Source organism: Aythya fuligula, chromosome 2 (assembly GCF_009819795.1).
Source record: "Aythya fuligula isolate bAytFul2 chromosome 2, bAytFul2.pri, whole genome shotgun sequence".
Taxonomy (NCBI): Eukaryota; Metazoa; Chordata; class Aves; order Anseriformes; family Anatidae; genus Aythya; species Aythya fuligula.
In genome coordinates, this window is record NC_045560.1 from 139,849,284 (window position 1) to 139,875,223 (window position 25,940).

A 25,940-nucleotide genomic window follows, 5' to 3' on the forward strand; every position below is an offset into this window, starting at 1 on the left:
GAAAATCATTTACTGGCAAATGGTCTCATTGCTAGAAACAAAGACCTAATTCTCAGTGTAGGCAATAATTTACAACATGGAAATTAACCCAGTAGGAAGAATGTAGTGATAATTCAGGGTGAAAGTGTGCAAGCAGCATTGCATTATATCTTGTCTAAAGATAAGTTATATGTAGTCTGATTTCATCTGTACAGGTGCATGTCATCTGTGAAATAGTATTAGCAAAAGTATTCGACTTCAAAGTAAAACGGAAAGGTTCAACACCCATGGCAGTACCAGAGCACTAAGACACAATTGCATGTACATGCTACTCACTGGTATCAACTTACCAGAACTCAGATAATTTGTTTAGCACTTCACTATGTTACAGAAGATCCATCCTTGCTAATTATATTAATGATAATCACAGCATCAACTAAGAATGTAGTTTCCTGCTGCAAGTATGTATAACTATAACCATACAGTGTATATACTGCTTTCCCAAAGAATCAAAAGAACTAAACAGAGAGTAATAGGGGAAATACAACCAAAAAGTCATTGGAGGAGTGATAGCAAAATACGTTGCCATCCTTCCAGTGGTCTTTGGGAAAAAGAAGAGTTGTCTAGACATAGTTAGATGGGTATATATGAAATGGAGGAAAGACAAAGGTAGGAGGACAGGGCAGGAGAGGAGCAGCTGTGAAGCCAGTGTGAAGAGACTATTTAGAATGGAAGGGCCAGTTATAAAGCACATCAACTTGGGCAGTAAGGGAGGGGGAAGCTCAATAAGTGAGTGTTCAGAGAGTTTCTGTCTTTCGCATTCCTGTTCCTTGGTTGTCACATCCTCCAGGACCAAATGACAGGCCACAGAAGGAATCTCCTTGAACACTCATCTGGGACCTGTTGTCCAAGATTTGTGGTTCAAGCTACAGATTAAGTATTTTAAACTTTCATAGTTCTGGGGAAGACTTTGAATATACATTCCAAAAGTATCCCAGATATTTATATATTTATATATATATATATTTATATATGTATATATATAGTTTTTTTACATTAAATTTGTATTTAAAATATATATATATATTTCTTTATTTTGCTCAATTTATAAGTTTGAGTGACCGATCTTAACAGCATTTTACACTCATAAACTTTTTACATGAATCTCCATTATTCTTCCATTAATACCTGTCTGAATTTAGGAGAGTGGAACATCACTCTATATTTGATATATTAAGCATAAGGGTTAGTGTTTTATGAGTAGACCCTGAATATCCTGATCCTGGCCATGTTAGGCTTCTCAAAATGCAGGAAGAGGGAAGTGAAGTATGAATGTGCTCTCATAAGTCTCCACTGAAGCCTTGGCACATGGCATGTTTGAGGAGAACCACTGCTGGGACTGAAGGAAAGAATAGCCTCCATGCACAGCTCCAGGAAGCTAAGCTGTGCTTCTACAGCCCTGGATCTGCAGAATGCAAGTATGGCTTGAAATTATATTTCCAGCCCTCCAAAAGCTTCTAATTCAGTGCTGAGCTTTGCAATTAGAATTCTATAAAAATATCACAGCAATACCATTATTTACTGAATCCTTATCTTCAGATTATATAGAACAAGCTAAGGTTGCTTTTTTGATGGCCATTATTTTATACCTAAATTATGGTGAGATTAGATTTGCTTTTTTTTTTTTTTTTTTTTAGATTTGAAAAAGATGCATTCCAGATAGGTAACAAAATGATCTCAATATTTATCATTCATTTAGCTTGCATTAAGGACATTTTTCACCAGGCATGTTTGATATTAATAAATAATTTGGAATCATATCGAAGTCATGACAAGTGTTGGAAAATATTAATAGACCTAGGGTGTATCTTTTTTGTTTGAATATTTTCTTTGCTCTTTGTGAGTTTTTGTGGATGGATGTATGGTAAAATGTATGTTCAGCTTTGTCACTTGACAAGTGATGATCTCTTGGGGTAAACACCAGGGCTTCTCAGTTGCAGGGAATCCCAGCTGTCTTTTGGGATTCCATCTGTGTGTACATTTCTTTTTCTTTCTTTTTTTTTTTCTGATTTTTTTTCTGGAGTCTTTGTTATGTTTTGTTTTATTTTTGTCTGTTTGTTTGTTTGTGTTTGAACCATTTAAAGGCTTTGTTTTTTTCTACAGACTCTTCAGATACTACCAACTATCTTTCTTCTACTATCACCACAAAAAATAAAGGTGAAGAAATAAAGAGACTGCCTGTGCAGATAAGAGAAATCCCCAAATAAATAGCCAAATGTAAAATGTAATATATAGACCAAGAGTGATACAAGCTGTTTCACAACCTGCTGGTCTGCAGATGCAGTACTGCTGTGTTAACTTCCAGTGCTACATAACAAGAATCTAGAGTCCTGGGTAGAAAAAGGCATAAGGACTTTGTCATGCCTGCCTTGTCCAAGATCCTGGGAAGTCCCATTGACTCCTCCTTTTCTCCATCACTAGTTTCATGGCCCATCACAGGCAACAATTTGTTCATCTTCCTTTGTCCAGTTAGCATGGCAGAACACCAGGTACATCTGTGCAGGTAAACAGGCGCATGTACTCTTCATCTATCTGTAAACACAGAATGATACTCAAACAGTCCTCTGAAACAAGGGATCCCGTAAAGTTGTGAAGTAGTAACTAAAACAGTTATAAAATTTCTCTTGCATTTAGGATCTCACTGACAGACATAGTAGTGTGGGAGGGTGTTGTGAAAACTAAAATTCCAGTGTAATTTTACAATTCCAGGTTAGGTGGAACCTGAAATTTCTTTGCTTTAATTGGTGATGTTTATCATTGGCATGGAACCATGACACTGAAATCTTCCCCACATCTCAAATCTCATGTGAATAGAGAGGAGTTGCCTTCACATGTCTAGCAGAGAAAGCTGGGGCACCATGGAGTGCTGTCATAGGCCTTGACTGGCAGCCCTTGAGATAAATATTATTCTAAGACTGAATCCTTGTTGGAAAAAGAGAAGACCTTCAGGAAAGCTGCAGAAATAGAAACTGAAAGATGGTCCAGCTAACTGCACATGTTTGTGGACCTAGCTCCACAAAAATGTGACTAAGTCTGTTTGTCCACTGGATTGTTTGGATGGCTTTGTCTTATGATGGCCTTTTCTAATGTTTTTTTTAACCAATTGTGTTGAAGAAATACATGAAGAGAGTCAATGTAAGTTTGAGGTGATATGGTGGAGTTAGCACCCTTCTTGTTATTCAAAGACGTCTTGGAACAAATATTAATTAATTAGAGATAGTTTGAGACCTATGCAAATCTCTTCTGTTACTCAGTCCAGAATGACCTCTTAGAAGACCTTCCCAACTGCACTGATTTGATGAGCTTATAAAGTTTTGCTGTATTGAGTGTGGTGACCACCAAAGGTCAATTTAACCTCTTGAGAGGGGATGTTCTGCAAATTCAGCATGTCAGAAGATACGTCAACCCTGTGATGATCAAACTGAATTTAAAATGAATTTCAAAGCAGAAACCTCCCTGTGTGTATTAACTGGTGTTTTTGTATAGCAGACACATATATGAAGTCACCTGAGGTATATTTACAGCTCTCCTTCCAGTACAATCATTTTTTTAATTGGCTATTGAAAGTAAAACTGCACTGTGGGGCATTAGAATTTTCTACAAGGTCATGAAGATATTTTGGTAATGTTTTATCATTTATGGGAATGCAGACTCTTTGGAAGTTTTACAAAATCTGTTTGTGGGAACCAGAAGAAATTAGAAGCAAAGCCCTTGAGTATCTTAAGTCTCCAGCAGTTTGTCTCTGTTTTGGCAAGAGTACTTCAAAGAGGTAGTTTTGTCATTTTAAAAGAAAAAATTAGGTGAAGATAGAAATGCAGTGATTTTTCAATGAACAGTCCATCTCCTTAAATAACATTAAACACTTTTTGGAAAGTTATGCCTGGAACAGGGTAGTTATATCACAGAGACTCACTGAACATCAGCTTAGTACCTATTTCTTCCTCTGGCACAGATTCTTAGGAAGCAGCTAGCAATGATAGGCATTTGACATCAGAATTTAAATGATTTCAAACAACTTGCTCGTACCATATTTCCCTTCAATGTGGGGCTTTCCTCGAGTTTTTGCCAGGCCACACACATCATATGTTAGAAACCTTTTCAGGGAAGACCCCATCTAAAGTTACCTTGTCAGCACTGATTCCTTTTAGCTAGAGTGCAAAACTATTTTCAGCCCTCTGTGATGGCTATTTTTATCTCCATTAACCTCTTGACTGAATATAAACATTTATTGAGGGTTACCTCCCTTGTTTGTCCAGTTGCTTCAAAGGTTAGTAAAAAGCGGATGCCTGTCTGACCACTTTTATCCTCATTAGCTGATTCTAATTGTTCCCTGAGAAATCACAATTTTGACCCTGTTTGTCCTTGTCAAAGTTGTCTGGTTATGGCATGTATGAAGACATTAGCAGAAATTGCATTTTCAAGAGAAAATTATTCAAGTGTAGAGCATACATTTACCTAACACAGAGCAGTGAATGATATTGCAGCTTTATGATATGCCCCTGTTTCCAAAATTTGAGGTGCCTGTTGTATGGCCCCATGGACACCTCTGTTAGCAGATGATGTTCTGGTGAGCTTTGTAGCAGTTTGCAGCAGTTCTTTTGGAGAGAGAAATACAATTTTGTTTTTTAAAGTCTTATTTTTTAAGCAGTTGTAATATTCTTGCTGCTTTGTCAAGAAAGCAAGAATATTGCAACTGCATTTTTTAAGGTACCCTTCTTAAGATGGAGATGTTCATAATAGCACTGCAAAAAATATAGCATGAATTAGTTGAAGCTCTCCACCCTCCCATTCCCACCCCTATTTTGGGAATGACCAACTAAATGTTACAGTAAAACAAATACTTATGAATTACAGGGTGATCTTCATAGTACTCTCTGAGAACATTAGCATACTTCAATTCAAGTGGGATGGCGACTCACAAGTAGAGACCTGTCATGAAGAACATTTTGCCCTGCCAATTTTCAAGCCATGAAAGACCTTTTTTACATGCCTCACTTGGTGGATATCAGTTGTGGTTGTGAGGTTGGAGCAAAGCACCTAGCAGGTCTCAATCAGGTGTCTCAGATAGACAGGTCCCAGGCTTCACAGGTTGTAACCAGTGCCTTAAATCCCACAGACACTTAGTGCAGATTAAAAAGCACTGGTGTAATGTGCTCAAAGCACGATATCCTGCTTTACAAGCGGGTTGCTGCATTCTGCACCAGCTTCAGCTTTCAAATGGATTTAAAATGTAGCCTCAGGTATAGCGCATTGCAGTAGTCTAATCTTGAGGTGATAAAGGCATGACTGATTTAACCATAGCTTCTTGTTATCTTGGGCTGGGGTCTTTTCATTTTAACCATTTTAGGGAAATGGCCTTTCCTGAATCAGCAAGCTTTCTTCAATTCTTACTATGTAATAAGCCACAAGAAGAGCAAGCCTTTGTTAGTGATGAACACCTCCTATGAACATATGAACCTCACAGGATGCCAGACCCCAAGAACTGCTGTGGTGATCCTGACTCATCTTACAGCTCACACAATACGCCTCTGAGCTACTTCAAAGAGAAGCCATTGCCCATATCCCTTAGTGGAGCTGCCAAGCTTTACAAGCAGCCAGGGCCTTGTGAAGTTTTGCTTTCATATTAGAAATTTATTTACATATCTATACAGCTTGGAAGCAGAGCTATCGGAGAGTGGGAAATTCTTTTGAGGTGTCCACTGGCTCTTCTGGACTAGTGAAGCTGTGAGATGAAACACCCCGTTTCTCCTCCAGCCTATCTGTGGTGCCTAGTGAACATTCACAGCTGCTGGACTGATTACAAGCTTTACTGCCAAGCTGACCTGGAAGCTAATTTAGTGATCTCCTTGTAGTTCTTTAAGTTCCAAAAAACCCTGTAAACAGGGGACAGCAAAGTGGACATGCATCCTGAGTGCTGGTGCTCGCTCTACCTTCTTCATATCAGAATGGATGAGGCACCAGCCTGGGCTCATCATGTTGTCTAGCAGAAAATGGGGCAGTGATCTCGTCCTTTCCCTTCCCTTCCCTTCCCTTCCCTTCCCTTCCCTTCCCTTCCCTTCCCTTCCCTTCCCTTCCCTTCCCTTCCCTTCCCTTCCCTTCCCTTCCCTTCCCTTCCCTTCCCTTCCCTGCCCTTCCCTGCCCTTCCCTGCCCTGCCCTTCCCTGCCCTTCCCTCCAACTTAAAAAATAAACTTGTTTGAATGTCTGAATAATTTATGGCATATTTTGGAAAGTCTACTGCCTGGATAGTATTGCACTATTGGTTGATTGCACTTGGAATTACCAGAGACTGAGAGCACATACAAGCGCAAAAGCCATGTTAAAGACTAGACTGAAATGGTAAGTGGAGAAATTTAGCCTGTGGTGGGAACATGCCCTGGCTCTCCTCTTCCTTATTGCTATGCAGTCATGGTTGCTCTTGTGGTTGTGCTAAAGCTTGTATTTAGTGTAGGCATGATTCTCAGATCTCTGAAGAATAGTCACTCTTCCTTGTCTCAATAGCAGCCTTATGCTGTTTTGGTGTAAATGACACTACAATCTAGGCTTCTCTATACTAGGATACCAAAATGATATTTTGATTACCTTTCATTTTATTCCTTGTATTTCTTTTTCAGTTCATGCCTCATTCTTATCATTTATTTTCTGAGCAGCCCATATGTAAATAATTTGCACTGATTTCATAATTGGCAATCTCAGGCTTCTTGATAGTTTATATATGAACTTAAGAACACTGGAAAAAAAAAAAAAAAAAAAAAAGGCTTCTTACCCAACCAATTAGAACAGAGTTTTAAATCCAGATTCCAAAGGTATGCAGTAGGTAGGGATTACTCTGGTAATACTGCACACATGCAAACACACTTTCTGCAGCTTCGGGTATGAAATGCAATTGAGACATAGCATGTCTCTGTTTTCAGAATTTTTACTGTAGATAGTTGTGTTGGCACTAGCTTTTACCTTTTTTTACTAATTTAATTCTCCTTTCATATTTGTTTCTTCCCAAACTTCTGAAAGATTGAGAATGTCATGTAGTTTATATAGAAGTATGACTTATGCAAAAACATCAGCATGAAAAATGAAAAATATGAATGCAAATTAAACAATAGATACTACATTTGATAAAACAGTATTAGTGAAGAAACAGATCAAAAATCAACTGAAAAATATGAGAAACTGTGACTTTCAATACCTTTCTTTCATCATCTTTTCAAAAATATCAACATATAGTGTTATATTAAATATATTATTATATAAGATCATGAAGTTAACCTTATGTAATATTATGAATTTTATCTTATGTAAGTGAAAAGTTTAAATTATGTCTTATTTTCATGGGAATATAGCATGTTATGTGGTAACACGTATACTTCGCTGCATCTACAATTGTGTGATTCTGTGATTTCTAGAATAGTCACAGATGATATATATGGCTGATGCATCTGGAATGTGAAAATATGCTTTCATTTATCTCAAAAATGTTAACTCATTTACTCATACAGCATATCACCAATAGAATCTAGCCAACTGGAATTATTGATGGAATGAAGAATAATCAAATCTCTTAAAAAGCTGGAAAGTCTTAAAGAGAATTATATCCTGGATTAAAATAAATAAATAAATAAATAAATAAATAAATAAATAAATAAATAAAATAGATAAATAAATAAGTAAGTAGAAGTTTTGTGGTGATTGTTTTACTTTTTTTTTTGTGTGGTTTTATGTTTGATACAGAGAAAAAGAACCGTGAATGCTGAATGTCTAAGTGGCATTTCAGCGCCACTTACTGAAGAAAAAATTCAGGATCAGACACAGCTTTTTTTGCCATTTGATTAGCAAAAGGAGCTACGTGTAAAGAAGTTTGAGCTCTTTGCCTTGTCTCCTCAAATACAAAAGTCTCTAATTATGGTATCTAAAATATACACAGGAGATGGTTTCGATAAATGTGCATCTCCTTGCCTGTAAGCCTTCCAGGTGCAATGGATGTTATACTTCTGTGTGTTTGAATTCGTTAATACAATTTATTTTACAGTCTTTTTGGAGACAAAGTGTACTGAGTCATTAGCATTATTATTATTATTTTAGAGTTACTAAAATCACACATCAACAGCTCACAAAAGGGGAAAAATTCCATTATCCATTCAGAACTATTTCCTATGATAATACAGATGTTACCCAGGACAGATCTTTGAAATGGATACTGATTCTTTAAATTCTTTCCTGTCTGTTTCAGGAAATAGTGAGATCCTGCTGATAATGAAGTACAATGTGTCTAAAGTTCACTTCTAAACAGTTGGTTCTTTGCTGTGAAAGTCATCTGCATTCCCTTTATAATTCACAGCCACCAGAGATCTGCTTAATCTTGGAGATCTGATCCAATATCATTCAGAAAAATCCTTGATAACAGTTTCACCATTCAATCAATGAAAGAACCAAAGCTTACTGCTTATGTCTTAAAAAAAAAAAAAAAAAAAAAAAAAGAAAAGAAAAAAAAAATCCCGAGGCAGTGGAATAAGACCTTGGCAAATAACCTTATGGGTTTGGAGATTTTGTTGTTGGTAAATAAAATGATTATTACTATTATTATTCAAGTTCTTAATCAAGGCAAGCAAATGGCATCTGTTTGTTATCATCCTTCCTACAGAAGACAAAGGCTTCGGTCCCTATGGTACTGACTGCTGGCCCCAAGTGGTTGCTGGATGTGACTTGGCAAGGAGTAGAAGACAACAAAAACAACTGCATTGTGTACAGCAAAGGTAAACACAAACTGATTTTTGCTCTACTTTCTTGTGCTGGGTATTGATGCAAAAATATACCTGTTGCATAACATGACAATGGACTAGTTTGTTTTCCTTTAAGTGGAATAGTTTTCATTCTGTTTTTGCTACCATGTTCTTGTTATGCTTTTTTTTTTTTTTCTTTTCTTTTAATGGTATAAAAACACCACATGGTGTCTGTACTGTACTTACTGTTTTATAAACACAGAAGGATGTCAGCTGATGTGACTTACTACCCATTTCCCTCTGAGAACTAGAGCCTCTTGGCAAACCTCAGTAAAATCTATACACTTTAAATAGGTGAATGCAGTAACATTTTATAGGACATAGCAGATAGCATTTCTCCATGTTACATTACATTATAGATTCCTATCTGAAATTATCCTTTATAAGGAGAATTTGAACTTGATTCGTCTATGATAAAACTTCATGTGTGCAGGGTAATAGAAGATAACTGGAAATAGATTTCAGGGTTTTAACCTCTGACATTCCAGCCCATGTATGATGATGCTCCACTGTAATGCATTGGCTAAGGGGAATGCATATCATTTCTGTCTTATGCTAGTTGTCTGTTTATGTGAGATTTGCTCAAGTCAGTATGAGTTCTTACAAGGCCTTCAAGACATGCTTTGTCTAACCTACCACATCTAAAAGCTACTTTGGTTTGAGACTTTTGTCTTTACTCAAAGAGTCTTGAGTTCAGTCCATTGTGTGAGGGACTACGCACCATACTGTTTGGTCAGTCACTGTGAAAGCTTTGTAAAATGCAGTTATGATATCATTACAGTATGTTAAAAATAACACTTGAATGAATGCACAGAACAAGAATAACTTATTTAGTACAGCTGTTTTTGGCATTCCTGCTGAAGATCAGGTTGCAAAACTATGACTTTCCTTCCTTGTATTTCAATCACCAATCTCAGCACTTTGTGAATACTTCAGAAAATGCACTGTTCTTGTTTAATTTCTTTTAGGTTTTATTTCTAACCAAACAGACCTACTGAGATCAAAGATTTGTTTGCTGAGGCAACCTAGTGACCATTTCAGCGTACAAGCATCCAGGCAAATAAGCACCCATATCAATATATTAACATACAAAACACTAATCATAACATCAAAGACTCCTAAAAACTTACTAGAAACAATTACAACTTGTTCCTATAATCATTGCAATTTATACACTTATAAGAGGATTGCTTTTAAACTGCCACAAGCCTTTGAAAGTTGAAACGCTGAAAACAGGGAATTTGCATGTTAAAAATGAGTTGCACACCAGGGTCTTATAAATTCTCTCTATTATAATTACAGAATGCCAACACATTCATTCTGCAACCTGAAACACCTGCAGTACTAGAGAACTGGGCTCATATCTAAAAAGGGTTGAGCTGCCCTTCCTTCTGATTGCTGCCCAGGTGAAAGAAGTTGCAAAGTGCTCTAATACAGGGAAGCTTTTCTCCTGAATACTGAACTGCAATTTGCTATTCATAGTAATAAATGTGGTTCACAGGCAAACTTTTCTGCAACAAATTTTTAATGTAATGGGAAATTATTTTCACTCCAAAATACGGCTTCCACAAATTCCCATAGGATGATGTCTTATCAAGTATTATATTCTTTCTGTAATTACAATATTGAGCACATATATACTAGTAAGACTTTTCATCTTCAAAGTACCTTACAAACACCAACTAATTCATTAGACAGTTTCAGTGCCGTGTGATTGATATTTTTTTTTTTAAATTAACACTTTCTGCAGTTCAGTACTATCTAAAATAAATAAATAAATAAATAAATGTTCTTTTCAATCAAATGTGCTGGATTTTGCCTCACTGAAATGCTTGTTGTTTTAGTACTGGCTTATCAAGGTACTGTGAGACAGTCATACAGTGTTCAAGGTAAATTCTGTGACAACTTGATTCACACAATGCAGATGCCTATTAAAACTATAGATGAGGCTAAATATGCACCCTAATTTATAAATGGATGTTTAAACCCTTCAATTTGACTAAACTTATATGGGAAATAAGTTGTCCCTTCACTGAATTCTGTTCATCTCTTTTCACTTGGAGCTGGCTGTTCTGTTCACCTACCCTTGCCTTGAGCCCTGCTGGGATTTTTGTACTACAAAGATTAATTGGCTTGGATCACAAAACAATGTCGAATAGAAGATGGTAAAATAAATAAATACAATAATGTTTCTTCCTTCAATTTGTATCTCATCATTCCAAATTACATTGCATTGATTTGTGTTAGCTTTCTGTCTCCTACAATGCCTCGTAATGAAACAGTGTCAGCTGGCATGAAGTTGTAATTTGATGTTATTTTGTTGTTGTATGTGTATAATTTTCACAGAATCACAGAATCAAAGATTTGTAGTGGTTGGAAGGGACCTCCAGAGATCATCAGGACCAACCCCCCTGCCAAAGCAGGTTCCCTAGAGCAGGTTGCCCAGGTAGGCGTCCAGACAGGCCTTGAATATCTCCAGAGAAGGAGACTCCACAACCTCCCTGGGCAGCCTGTTCCAGTGCTCTGTCACCCTCACTGGGAAGTTCTTTCGCGTGTTGGTGCGGAACTACTGGTGCTCCATCTTGTGACCACTGCTCTTGTCCTGTCCCCACTAACCACTGAAAAGAGGTTGGCCAAATCCCACTGTCTCCTACACTTAAGATATTTGTAAACACTGGTAAGATGCCCTCTCAGTCTTCTCTTCTCAAGGATGAACAGACTCAGGTATCTCAGCTTTTCCTCATAGGGAAGATGCTCCAGGCCCTGTATCATCTATGTGGCCCTCCGCTGGAATCTTTCCAGGAGCTCCCTGTCTTTTTTTTTGTACCAGGGAGCCCAGAACTGGACACAGTACTTTTGTTAGTTTGTTTAGCAATACATTGTTATTTCTGAAAGCAATTAGCTGAACAAATGTGTGGAATTGTACGTGTAGCAGACTTGGTCACCTGGGAGCTGTTTTTCTCACTGTACCTGAGATGAGTGGAGTAAATTGGCACATTTCTAAGAGGAAAATGAGTTTGTGAATTGTCTAGAAGTACATGTTACTGGTCAATCAGTTGACTTGGAAGTGCATGCTCTATTTCCTTTTAGCTGTAATAATACAGTGAAATCTTTGAGAACATAATTTTCCCCAGATCTTTCAGAAGAGCACAGGAATGTCAGCCTGACTTCCAGTTCACTAGAGGCTATAGCCACCTTACTCAGCCATGTACTGCATACAGAATGATCACAGGGAGATTTTCAATCCCAGAAGAGGAGTCCGCTGTGTAGTTCCTATTGAAAATGAATCTGAACCGGCCAGGTAACTCCCTATTTGCCGTCAAAACTCTCGATAATATTTTCACTAGGTAAGCAAACACTGAAAGTATGTGTGCATATGTGTACATATATATATGATGTACATACATAGGATTACGTTACTGTGTTGTTACAGTGGAATCCCAAATCGTCCTCTATATACATGCTTAGATTAAGAAATTGGTTATTTAAAACCATCAGAGCATTTCCAGAGTGAATAGCTATGAAATAAATAATCGGTATTTAAAATTAATGTATTTAGCCCAGGATCACTTATTTTTATCAGTAGTTAGTATATCTGCATTTCACTGGTTCTAGGACAATTCAGAAAAGGGAGAAACAGTGTATTAGTACAGCTTTTTACAAACTCTGATGCAAGCTGGCTGTTCATGCCATGTGACTTTATCCCATTCTATTCTTTTTCATGGAAACTTACAACTATGATTAAACTTAAAAGACATGCTCTTTTTGTTTTAATATTTAAATCAAACTTCTGTTGTGTTTCAAAAATAATTTCAATTCAATTTCAATAATTTAAGAGATGTCCTACGACAAATTTTAGAGACAGATTTTAGAACCTGTACTTTATATAGAATTATGAATCTGATCTTTAAAATAAACAAGTGACAACGACAACAAAGAAGCTTCAGAGTATCAGTAATTCAAGGGAGATTCATTTGTAGAAAGTATTAATGCAGGAACTGTATGTTCATCGCAATGCACTTGAAAAACATTTGTGCTTAACGGAATTGTGCACCAGACCTTCTCTAGAACCAGAAGCAGGAGCCCCTCGACAGTCTGGGAGGGGTATTAACTACAAATCTTCCACTGGGACAAAAGGGATTTTAAAAAAGGAATTTAGACCAAAAAGAATAGAAACTGTAAAGAAAGCAGTTGCATAGACTGAAAACCATGTCCATATAACAGACATTTTTATAGATATTATTTGAGTCATTTATGTGAAATGTATGGATACTGTATGTTTAGTGGCATTGTTAAAACAGGGTGCCTGTACAAATATTTAGCTGTGGGAATTATAAAATCATAAGGCGATTAAGTTAGCTAGTTGTGAAATTCCAATATTGCTTTTTAAATGACTTCAGGATATAGGAGGTGCTAAGGTTATTATCTGTTATCAGGAATACAGCGGAATTGTACGACTGGATAATAACTAAACAACTGACACAATGTAAAATTACATTATCAGTGTGTTAAAACAAAATTGCGCCCTAAAGGAGTCTACATGCCAGCTCAGAGCTGCAGTGTAATTATGCTTAACTCTGATAATTAAAATACAACGGAGATCAACAGAATCATTTTCATTAAGAAAATTATTAATGATGGTGGTATAACAGTAATTGATTGCAGAGCACCACAGGATAACTCTGTGCAGGAAAACCAACATCTCGAATATATGTCTGGGACTGGTTGGTGGCGTTGCACAACACCAAGCATGCTTCCAGCTCGGGTGGGAGCTGGCAGCTGAGCTTTGTGCCGGGCACTGGCAGAAGGTGGCAGCTTTTCAAGCCATGGTTCAGAGGGAGACAGCTGGGTGCTGAGGGACGGCTGGTGGGATGGGATGGGATGGGATGGGATGGGATGGGATGGGATGGGATGGGATGGGATGGGATGGATGGGATGGGGTGGGATAGGATAGGATAGGGGTGATGGCCACCAACCACCCCAGTGGTAACAGCAGCTCAACTGCTTCTGGAGCCACCTGTCATTTTGTGCCATGTTAGGCGGTGTTTGGTTTTGCATTTACATTAGTGATTTACTGATGTTATTTCCTTCTCTGCCTGGCCTTGCCGAGTAGTTTATGCCCTTTGTTATTACTGAGAGGATGCAGGAGGAGAAAAAAAATGTCCTCAGCCCAGTGTGGTTCCCAAATGAGGAGTGAGTAATTCTAGGGTCTAGATCTGTTAATTGCCCCAGTGGTATTGCCACATGATATCAAATGTCATAAAAATCCTCTGTTCCCTTGCAAGTGAAATCACAGGCAGGGCTCACGGAGAGACTGTAACAAAGTCCTGGTGAGGGAGGATGTTGCCTAAGGGCAAGAAGTTAGCGTTTTCATTTTCTTTTTGTGAACACAAAAATCAAGGAGGGGGAGGGAGGAATATTCTGGCGAGTGCTTCTCCACACAGCTCAGGACTGGATGCCTGCTCCAACAGATGTTGCTTTTGAAAGCTGCCCAAAAAAGTCCATTCTCCAATCACAATAGAGAGCAAACCTACTAGGTTGGATTTATGGGATGAGATTAGTTAAAATGACAGCTGCCCACACTAAACTGTGTCATGTAGCTAATTTATAGAAAGAAACTAGAAGCAAGGCAGAGCACAGGAGAGGGCAGAGCAGGAGTTGGGCAGCCGGCTTTGCCAGTGCTGCCCGTGTATGCCCTGCCCTGTTGTTGACTTAAAAAAAGTCAGTAAATATGGAACTGACTGCTTGTGGTTATTTGGCTATTATATGTACCACACTTTAAAGATACAAATGCAGCAATGTTACATGAAATTACTACTAAGAACTGGAGGTCATTTTTAATTAATATTGTTCATATAAAGAGTCTACATATATATATTTTAAATATATAAGAAAAGTCAGTTTTTATAACGGAAAGATTTTTAATTTTTTCTTCAGTGAAAGAGAATTACTTTTCTTAATTGTTCTGTGAGGTCCTTGATACCATTCTTTTCTCAGCAAATACCTTTTTCTTTTTTTTTTTTTTTCAACTTAAGGCGATGTAATGGTACATTGCTCCACAGACATATAACATGAGGGACCCTAATGAGACAAAGTTTGACACAGGTCAAACATTATAAGGAGTTTAAACACTGCTGCATGAAACTGAGTATATTTTGTTTTGGGTCAGGGAACAAATTGTTTAATAGGACATAGGCTAACTTGGGGCACATATTTTAGATTGCAAGGGGCATTTTTATGCGTATTATTAAGTACAAATTCTGCGAATTTACTTAGTCTGTTCCACGTGGACAGTCAGAAAATGGCAGCATCTGCCGGAAGATTGCTAGTCCCTCTGATTGCCTCCATTAGCTGAACAATGTGCTGAAGCCTTTCGTGGTGCTACAGAAGTTTGTTGTTCTTTCAGTGTGCCAACTGACTGTTTTAATCAAAATGTGTGCAACACGTCCTAGTATCAAAAGTCCACGGAAGAGCTTGTTTTACATTTCTTTATCCACAACATTGAAAAATTAGTTTTTGTTTTGTTTTGTTTTGTTTTGTTTTTTCTCTGGAAAAGTATGATCGTGTGTATAATGCTTACATAAAATAGTATCTCTATGAGGGCAATATACCTTAACAGTCATTGAAAGAAACTCCCGTAGGTACAGACATATAGACACGACTGCTAGGCAAGTAGATTGCTTCATTGATGGTCGGTTTTGCAGGGGTGTTGAGAAGACCAGATGCCTAATGAAACTATCGCAGTCAAAACTATTGCAAAACTTTCTTCCTTAGCCACACAAGAATAAAAGTTTTTGTCCCCATGACTAGTGACATTTATTGCTGGCTAATGACAGCCACAGTGTTGTGGACTTAAGTCAGGCAAAAGAAAAAGGTGGGATCCCAGCTTCAAAGAACTCATAAAGCAGAACTGCAATTTTTCCTTGTTTTAATTTTATACCTGTGCAAACAGAACCTGTGCAAAATAGGGGATTATCTGCTTTAGGAAGTTCAGAAGTTTGGGCCTTGCTTACATTTCTAATAATCTATAAAAATAAGGTAATTTTGTGCATCTTTATTGAATTTGTATATACATAATAGTATACACAGAATTATTGAATGATCTCTAAATTCTAAGCATGTAGGAAATAAAGGAAATAAAGGAATAAAGGAAAGATCACAGGAAATGCAGGGTCATGGCTGTATTTCCCTTTTCAATACAAAAATGCTTTTATCATTATTAGTACATTTCATTCACATAGGCAAGTAACAGTTTTAGGTTGTTCTCATTTATACACTTTCATTTATATATATATATTTATTTCCTTGTATTCTTGTCACTTGTGTAGTTTATTACAGAGTTTTAAATTTGAATTTGTTTTCATGTGTGGAGACAAGGAAATAGGCAGAACATTGACAAGAGTCACAGTGAATGACATATTTTGCACTGAAGCTATAAGAAGCTGTAACTAAGTCTAACACTCACCTATGAGAATATGTTAGGGATGGAAGAGAAACCCAGTCTGTACTTCACACTGGAACGTTGTGAAAAGAAATACTGCTTCAACTATTCAGGCCTGCTGGCTAAAATCAATGCAAGCATGGTGCAGAAATATATTTATTTATTTATTTATTTTTCTCAGGACATGTATTTTTCTAAGTCGATTGCAGTAGAATCGGTAATTTAGAAATTATGTTAAGAAAAATGTTGTCATTATTTTCAGGATATAAGATAGATGCTAGGTTTGTTTTATTTTCATTTTATTTTTATTTTTTTTAATTGTAAATAAATATTGAGAACTGCAATGAACTACAAGCTTCATGACCCCTGTGCCTCATGGTAGTGTTACCTCCGTCATCTTCCCTGCAAAGAAAAATGGAAGGAAAAAAGCCCCCAAATTTGCTGAGCCACACATTTCAAGTTGTCGACAATCCCATCCACGAGAAAACAGAAGAAAATATATATGCACTCTGTCCTGTCAAAAGGCTTTCGCCTTATCTTGAGAGACTGTCAGGGCAGGAACATCGTGGAATGGACAGGAGTCTATTAAATTAATAAGCTGCTGGATGGTGTCTGGAGAGTTATGATGCTCCATAAATCCAGTTTGATCATGGTGGACAAGGTTTAAATCTGCAGACTTCTAATACACATCCAGGTCCCGGATTGGATTTGAAGTTTTGTGCTGGAGACACAGAGATAGTCCTGCAGCTTGTGAATTAAGATTTATCATTTTTTCATACTGCTTTTTTTTTTTTTTTTTTTTTTTTTTTTTTTTTTTCTTCCCCCACTTCTTGACAAAAATGAAAACACCTTAGGGATCCTGGCAAATGTTACTGCCTGAAATGAAAGAGCTGTTGTCAAGGTGAAACATTGACCTAGAAGCCTAAAATCAAACCTTGGTCATTCTTTTCAGGCAGCTCCATTGGTGCTGAGCGTAAAATGTCTATATGGAAGGAAACAAGTCTGGATTTATCTGCAGCCTGTCAAACATTCCTACAGTGCATTTATGTACAATACACACTAACAGTGGCAGGTGTGCCACGTGAAAACAAAAGCTAAAAGCATCTAGAAATATATCCTTCCTCTGTTACAGATGGATCTGTGTGTAACTTACAGTTTGAGCTGAGGTTTTTGTGCCCTTTAGCTCTCAATGTATTAAGCCTGATGGTAACAATTACGGGACGACTTTTCTATCCCACTCCAGGCACTAAGCTCGCAGATCTGTGTGAAGTGCAGCCACAATGTACCCATGCTGGCTGTAGAACTAAACTGCTCAGAACACAATCCTAAAATCACGTTGGATGTACTTTGTCTCTAGCTGCTTACAGGCGAGGCTGTGATTAGGACACAAAGGAAGGAATTCAAGTGTCTCTCGGCCACTTAATTGACCTGCAAGACTGTGATTTATTGGTAGGTCCCTAAGCTCATATTCTTGTTACTCTGGAGACTCTGGCAGGTGTTTGCTGTGCTTGCTTACAGAGGCAACGGCACCACTAGCATTTCTCACATCTCAAATATCGTGACCATGTATTGGATCTCACCTAGTTTGTTTGTTGAAAATACTTAGAATCTGTTTTACTTGTAAAAGCAACCTGTGCTCCTTTTTTTTTTTTCTCATTATTAATTTAGGAGCCTAAAGAGACTTCTTGACATTAGAGTAGTACAGAGACAATGTGTATGTTGAAAGAAATGGATAGCTCTTGTTGCAATAGCAAGGACACTGAGATATGTTTTATGCTCAGAAATAATGGATTCAGAACTGAAAGCAATTGAAAAGGCTCTTCCGTTGTGCAGGTTTCCTTAAACAGAAATTGTGATCAACCCTCAGTCACATTCCTACGTACGTCTCCCTCCATTGTCTTCTAGAAATTACCCAAGAGCTGTAGTCAGAGATCTTATGTGACTGAATCCTGACCTCTCTATTGATCCTGGGGATCAATCTGTGCACTCACTTATCCAAGCAGCATTGTCAGCATTTTCCTCTTTCTCCAACTGTATTCCAGCACTGCTCCCTACTGCAGGCAGAGGCCACAAGAAGCAGGTCTTCACTGTTGGGACACTGTGGTGCTGGGGCATCAGTGCACTTCACTCACATGCTCTTTTCCTAATACAGTGGTAATTTCACCCTGGTATTTGGGTCAGGTTATGATGTATGTGTAGTAAAATTGAGGAGAGAGGGTGGTGGTTAGGGAAAGAACTCCAGCATGGTGCAAAATGTGGGGGACCTCTGTTACAGACCCCCTTGTAAATGAGGCAGGATGATCCCACTGCTTTGCTCTTCTGCTTTGGCATACCTCAGCCTTCCCACCATCTCAGTCTTCTCTGAAGAGAACTGAAGAAAGTATGGAGAAGTTGCAGCCTGCTTTAGTGTGTTTAATGTTTAAGGAATGAATCCTGTTACTCCAGACACATAGAAAACTTTGTAGCTTTCTCACATCATAATTACTTTTTGTGTTACAAGAAGAACAGAAAAATAGATAAAACAGAAAAGAAAAAAAAAAAAAAAAAAAAACAGAAAAACTTGTGCCAGTTTCATACCATCAGGGCACGGGGGGCAATGTGATGATGACAAACAGAAATGCATGCTAGAGTGTACCAGAATGGTGATATTTGAAGCCAGGTGTGATGCTGAAGCAGATTTACTAGAGGTTTTCTGTGACTGCATGGTGATACACATTACTTAATTGGCAGAACCAAGGCTTGCTGTTGGAGCAGAAATTACCTGTAAAATTTCCTTTGATAATATTACAGTACATACATGCATATACATGTATATATAACATGTATATATATATATATATATACTTACATATATATAAATGGCTCAGACCTTAGTTAAAGTGTTTCACTCGAGCCACAGAAGGTTCTGATATTTCTAGAACTACAATTTATACTGCATAGGAGTCTCTAGCTATTCTGAATAATTTCACGTTCAGAGGTTAATAATCTTTGAGAGGAAATATTATGAATTTAAAAAGAAGTATAGAAGACAGAGGTAGGAAGTGATAGCTAATGTTGTTAAGGACTCGAGAAAAGCGCTAGTCTTAGTTTTACAAATTACAGGAGAGCACTGTTTTTGCAGTAAAGTGATGAACACAAGAGATGACATGAAAAAACATAAATTTTAGGGTCTGCAAATCAGTGTAAAATGAATATTGAAAACTTAGAGTGTATTAGACACACTAGAACACTGGTGTATTCAATTAATTGGACAGCTTTATAACAGTTGTAACTTCTTATTTAAAAAATAGAAGTACATAGGTAATACATATTGTTCTCTGTAGCATTATTTTGGTGATTGGAGTATTCCTTGTAACAGTGATGACATAGATACACATAAAAACCATGGAAATTTGTTTTTTCAATTGAATATATAAAAATAATGTGGTAGAACCATCCCATTGTACAGTAAGAACAGTGCACAAATTATTCAAAATCTGAACAAATGAAAGACACTCTTGAGAAAGCCAAGGATCGGTGTGCTAACAGGAATTGACTGTGCATACTAACGATACACACTGTTAGTTTCTGAAATCACAGTGAGGTATTGTGGTTCATCTGCTAGCTGAAACAAATGTTCAGAAACATAGGAACAGAAGCATCTGAGATATAGGGGAGACAAATGTGCCTTTGGCCAGCCAAAAAGTTCGCTTTCACTATAAGATGGGCAATTGAACTCAAACTATGAGATTATAAGGAACTATGCTATACTAGGAAATGAGACGCTGGCATCAAGTGATCACTGTGCATCTTCTATTAATAAACTGTTCTTTTAAATGGGAACAGGCTTGCTTTTATGGTGGCTGCATGTGCATTTTAATGGATTTAAATTATGAGAGGTTTAAATGCATTTTCAAGTTACAATTAAATGAAAATTTAAAATAAGACTGACAGATTGCTAAGGCTAAGCCAGTTTTATGATTAAGGTTCAATTAAATTATATTTATCGTTGGAGCAAATGAAGTATAAAATCACAAACAATGATATTTTTCAGTGGCTTACTTTGGTGGAAAGTGTAGCCTGAAGTATGACTTCAAGACTTTTATCTTCCTTTCCCTCCTAAAATAGAAATTAATTAGGGCTAAGTAAGAGTTGGTTATATGTTCAGAACCCTGTCCCGTCTTTCATGGGCCAGTGCTCCAGCAGCAATTTACTAAGGAAGCTGTTTGTGATGCAAAGTATTATGCATTTTATTTGTTTTTAACTAGTTAAATTAGGGGAAAAGTTGAAATTTTAATAATAGTTTAAAGAATGAACAGGTTTTGCTGTTTTCTTGGAAGACACTCTCAACCCTTTGCACTATCTCAGAAGATCTGCTGAGGTCAGCTCTGTAAATACAGTTCTTTCTCTTTCCATGTGTTTTCTTTGTAAATCCTGGAATGTCATAGGCTTTGCAGTGAGTCAAGGAGAGAATACTGGTTTTGTACATGCAAGCTATTTCTCAATTACGTCCACTGGACCATAACACTTGAAACATGACAATTTTCTGGCTTGCCACAATATGCACAATATGATCATCTGCTTCCATGTGTAGTACTGCTCTGTCTATCTGATGCACTTCCTACAATTCCTTATTTGTTGTCCTACAGAAACGTGTGAAAAAAATTTTTTTTTGCATTGTTTCTTTGGTTTGGACTTAATTATAGGACATATAACAAATGGATTAACTTTGGAAATTGAGCAACTTGACTCTTTTTGGCAGGTATGTTAAAAAACAACAACAACAACAACAAACACAGATCCATGGTTTAATAACAATTGGTATTCTTTCCAAAATAGTATCCCTCTCCTTTATAAAAATACTCCTAAGTGACATTAAGGAGAAAAACTAATGTCAGATCTAAAAAAATCTGTAATATATTCAGCTAGAAGATTCCAAAAAAGTGATGAAGTGATACATGACCTTCCTCCTTTTAAGAACATATGTACATGTTCAGCAAAGCAAAGCATGATCGTAGCATTAGCACTTGGATTTTTGTTGTGTCGGTACTTATTGAAAAGTCTAAACATGTGAATAGATGAATTATCAGAAGTCTAATTGTTCAGAGATAATTGAGATCCTTCATCAGAGAAGTCTGAAAAAGCACCCATTGATAAGTACTTTCCTTAGCAAAAGCATTTTCTTTAGCTCCTGCTAAACCAGTAGGTGCGAATCCAAAGAGTTGGCTCTTAAGCTGAAGATAATGAAGAAAACTTGCCTGACGGACTACCATTAATATTCAGAAGCAGTCTTTATTTTTATGTAGTTTACCTTCGTTCTTTGTAGAGGAAGTTTGGGTCAATTTGCTTTTTCAGTTGGCAGATTCCATCCACTATTACTAATGATGTTGGTTACTGAGAGAAAGAAACAGCCTACATTTTTTTAATGGTAAATCTGAACCTAATTCTCTGTTCTGGAAGTGATCCTATCAGATTTTAGCAGTATGCCACGAATCAAACACCTGATTTATCAAACTGTGTCACTTTTACATAGTAACAACTTGTCAGATCCTGGTACAAGGTTGGCTGCGATTCCTGCTGCAATGAATTAGCTAGCTTTACCCCCAAAAATTAGCTAGTAGAGGCATATGCCCAGCTGAGCACAATGAAAAGTTGTGCTGTTCCTTTTCCAATTATTTATTTTCATATGGCACCTCTGATGAAAGTGTGTTAATATTTGTTAAGCTCGAGAGTTTTGTAGAATAACACTGTAAATGAAAAAAAGAAAAAAACTCTATTCCAAAGCATAAGAATTCTGCTTTACTTAGGAAGCAATCTTGTATTTCTTTGATATTATTAGAGACAAGGTAGAGTTTTAAACTCAATATTCTTATAGGGTTATTATATTATTTTGTTTTATCTTGACATGACATAACTGCTGTTTCTATGGAAAATAGTTTTTTTTTTTTTTTCCATAGCACCAACCCCATTAAATTATATCCTTAACATATGGAGCATCTGTTTAGGTTTTGGGGTACTTAAAATATTTTCAGTATATAGGATTTGGTCGTTGCATTTTATTATTATTATTATTTATTTATTTATTGTATCATAGTCAGTTATTTTCATTGGCATCTACTGGTACAAAACCAATATAATGGAATAAAGAGCCATCCCATAATTTTTCTCATTCCTTTTTTTTTTTTATTTTAAAGAGGAAATGTCCAAAAAAGGCTGAACCGAGTCTCTGAGTAGTCCTTTCCTGTATGTATAACATATAACAATTATAAGCACCCAAAGATGCTTAACCCTGCCCTTGATAGATGGGATAAAATTGCCACAAGACAGGGTAAGTCATCAGCAGGGACTTACAAGCTCTCTTCCATCTCTTCATCGTAGATTCTAATTGTTGCATTACCAGTGGGGCTGTTTGGTATATTAAAACACCAGAGAGAAGCAGTGCAGGACTTTACGTAGAGTTCAGGAGATGAAAAGGACTGCCAGAAGTAATTGAATCCTAACATTTTGATAATATGTGGGTTGCTTAATTACATTTGCCTTTGTTCCCTTTTGAAAATAAGATGCATAATTGTCTCTTTTTTGGAGTTTATGGAGTGGTCTGCATCTGATAGTCTAGCACTTGATCAGGTGGACTGATAAATTACAGACCAATAGCAATAGCATAAATTGCATCTTCAATTTTTATTTTATTTTATTTTTGTATCACCTTCTCAAAATATTTCATATAAGCTAAACTAATCACATACAAGAAAAATAAAGTATTATATATTACTCTTCATGTTTGAGGAGCCCAAATAGTGAATGTATGATTTATGGCATTCATGGCTGAAATGCAGGAGAGTTTTCTTGAGCGGCAATGTTTTTAAATGCTTTGTAGCATGCAGTAACAGTATGTATCCTTTTAAGGCACAAGGTAAGAAGCAAACATTTCAAGCCTTATTATTCAGGAAAGATTTGGATGCTCAGCATGTCTCTACATCTATCACTATAAGGAGTCAAAGAGAATAAAGGATTATTTGGAAGTATATTGATGTATTGTTGAAATGTAACTACTCAGTCAGCCAGGCTTTTGAGAACTGTTGTATATACTTGGAGTTGGAGGTGCTGACATGTAGCACGGCTGTATCTCATTAGGTTTGTGTAAGAAAAGTGGGAGTTTTTCTGAATGTAGTTGGTGCACTCTTTTTTTCCATTTTTCTCTATGCATGATTCTTCCTTTGGGAGATTTTATTGTAAAATACTTTCTTATCCCATCGACAATTCATTTTCAAATGCTGTGAATTTGAAAACACTCTGGTCATTAGTTGGAGAGAGAGTTTACCATCAGGTAGAAACAAATTCAAGGTAAATTTATTGTCGCCTCTCAGACAGAAGAAACTAATACTTAAAATATTACCAGCCAGTTCTGGTATTTCATTTACATCAAAATGAGGTATGACTCTATATCTGGATATTAATTTGTACTTCCACAGAAAGCACTGGCATTTGGATTTGGGAAGAGGTTTTAAATCTTGACTTGACACCATTTTTTAGAATTGTACCCTTTCCTAATTCATATCTTGGTCTAATCTTAACGTGTTATGTAACATTTTAAATTGGGAATGATTGTGAATACTTGCTTTTCCTGGAGAAAGGCAAATGCATAAAAGCAACTGAACAGAGTGAACGTAGTGTTATTCTAAATTGTTAAATTTTCATAGTTCTTTCTAATACTTCTCAGGTTTGTCTGATGGTGATATAGTTTCAATAGATGCACTAAGGAAAGTGCCAAGACCAGCTTTTGACAGGATTTTTTTTTTTTTTTTTTTTTCTTCCCCCTCCTCTTTCTCTTTTAATCCCTGTGGGGCTCTGTGATTTTTCATAGCTGGACTAAAGTTGTGTCAACGGGAGACTTGCACCATAAAGACTGAAATGTTAAAGAAAGCTACAAGGAACAGCTTTGAGGCAAGGTTTCAAGCTTTGTCATCACGCTTGAAGAATTTTCTGTTTAATGTACTGTAATGCAGTATTCAATGGGGACAAGTTTAATTGAGTTTTACACAACCCAGTTGGGAGTAGCGCTGCAAGGTAGGTGATGTCTAGGTTTTTAATCTTCCACTCCAGAGAGGCTTGTTGACGAAGTGGTTCTTTCTCTTTGTAAGAAAAAAGGGAAGCATGAGAAATGATACATCCGTGGATAAAACCAATTGGCAACCCCCAAAGGAATGAGGGCGATAAGGCGAATCCAGCACTTGTAAGAAATAAAAGAATCCAACTGTTCATTTAAATGAGAAACAACACATGTGATTGAGGAGGCAGGGAGGCTGGGCGCTGGAGTGGGGAGGAAGGGACGAACAAACAGAGCGGCTGGTGTCGGAGTTAGGCATCCCGGACAAACAAGCTGGGGTTTGTTAGGCGGATTACCAAAGAGATAGTTAACGATGTGTGTTTTTTAAAGCAAAAGGAGAGTCAAGCGCTTCTTATATCGTAGGTGGATAAAGTGGCAGGAGGGAGGATGCTGCTGTTAGGCAAGCCCTACTGAAAGAATCGCTATTCCTTCCCTGAGGCCTAACAGCAGCTCTCTATCAAACAGTGTAAAAATAGCACTGGACCCTGTCAAAGAGAAAATAATACCTTCTGTGTAAGCCGTAGTGTATTAAACTGTAGTCCTGTTCAAGTTACTTCTGCTAGAAGTTAAGCAGCCGAAAGGATAAAAGTGTTCAGTCAATATACTGGCAAGTCGTCTCCCTGCTCTGTATCACTGCTAAAATAAAAATTGTTTAGCTGTCTCTAAAATCACTGTTCATTTTTCATTACAATTTCTGTTCTTGCTAATAGCATACAATTCTGTATTCTACCATATTTGACTTTTCACCTGTAAAAAGATACTGATACTTTTTCACTTGTTTTCTTGGAAGATTTAAGTATCTTCCAAGGAGATTTAACCTGGTATACAACATAAACAGGTTTGCTTATTTGTTTTGTCATTTAATGCTCACGTTGGCGTATTTGCTCAGAGAGATTTTCCCACTTTCTCTGGAGTCCCTACTGGGAGGAAATTCAAGGTTGGTCAGTGAGAGTTTTCAGGTTTCCTCTGATACCTTAACATGAAATCTCTAATTTTGCTTCATCAGAATCAAGAAGACTAACACACTGCCTTTTCCATAAAATGCTGTAATGAGTGGTGGGGTGTAATGTACATTCAGGTGAGGTTTTCAACTCAAGAGAGGCTGTGGGGTGACCAGAGCTGAGCCAGAAGGCCTTTGCCTGCCTCTCCATCCTGCTTTTGCTTGCCTGCCCTGCTGCTGCCCAGAATCATCTGTCTTTGGGCATGTCAAACCAACAGCAAGTTTAACCCAAAGCATTTCTAATAACTTGACAGCACCCCTTTCCTTGTGCAGATATGGTGGCTTTAACACCCACCGCAGGGGAGGTGTTAACCATAGCTAGCTGAGAGTCCGGCCTACTTGTGGGCTGAGAGTGGGGGGTGGATTTCATAATGGTGTGGAAAGCCTCGGTAACCAGCGAGTGTGTGGGAGGGCTGAATTTCACCCGCAGAACACATACGGTGAGACAAATTGAACACTGCAGCAGAATATAAGGAATTTACACTGTGCTTCTTCCCGAGGTACCACCAGAATCCCTGCTAAATTTATAAATACAGTGCACATGCAAAGTATATAGCTGAGCAAATAATTCACAATGAATAATTTATCTAACAAATTCA

At 37.3% G+C, this 25,940-nt stretch overlaps 1 protein-coding gene across 1 annotated transcript in view; it reads left to right on the forward strand.

The window, feature by feature from the left end:
- The window catches only part of ZFPM2 (zinc finger protein, FOG family member 2), a 322,873-nt gene that overhangs the window by 205,599 nt on the left and 91,334 nt on the right, over nt 1-25,940 (forward strand). Inside the window, exon 5 of the mRNA XM_032182033.1 lies at nt 8,676-8,787. Within this exon, the coding sequence (XP_032037924.1) occupies nt 8,676-8,787 (112 nt within the window). The remainder of the gene's footprint in view (nt 1-8,675; nt 8,788-25,940) is intronic.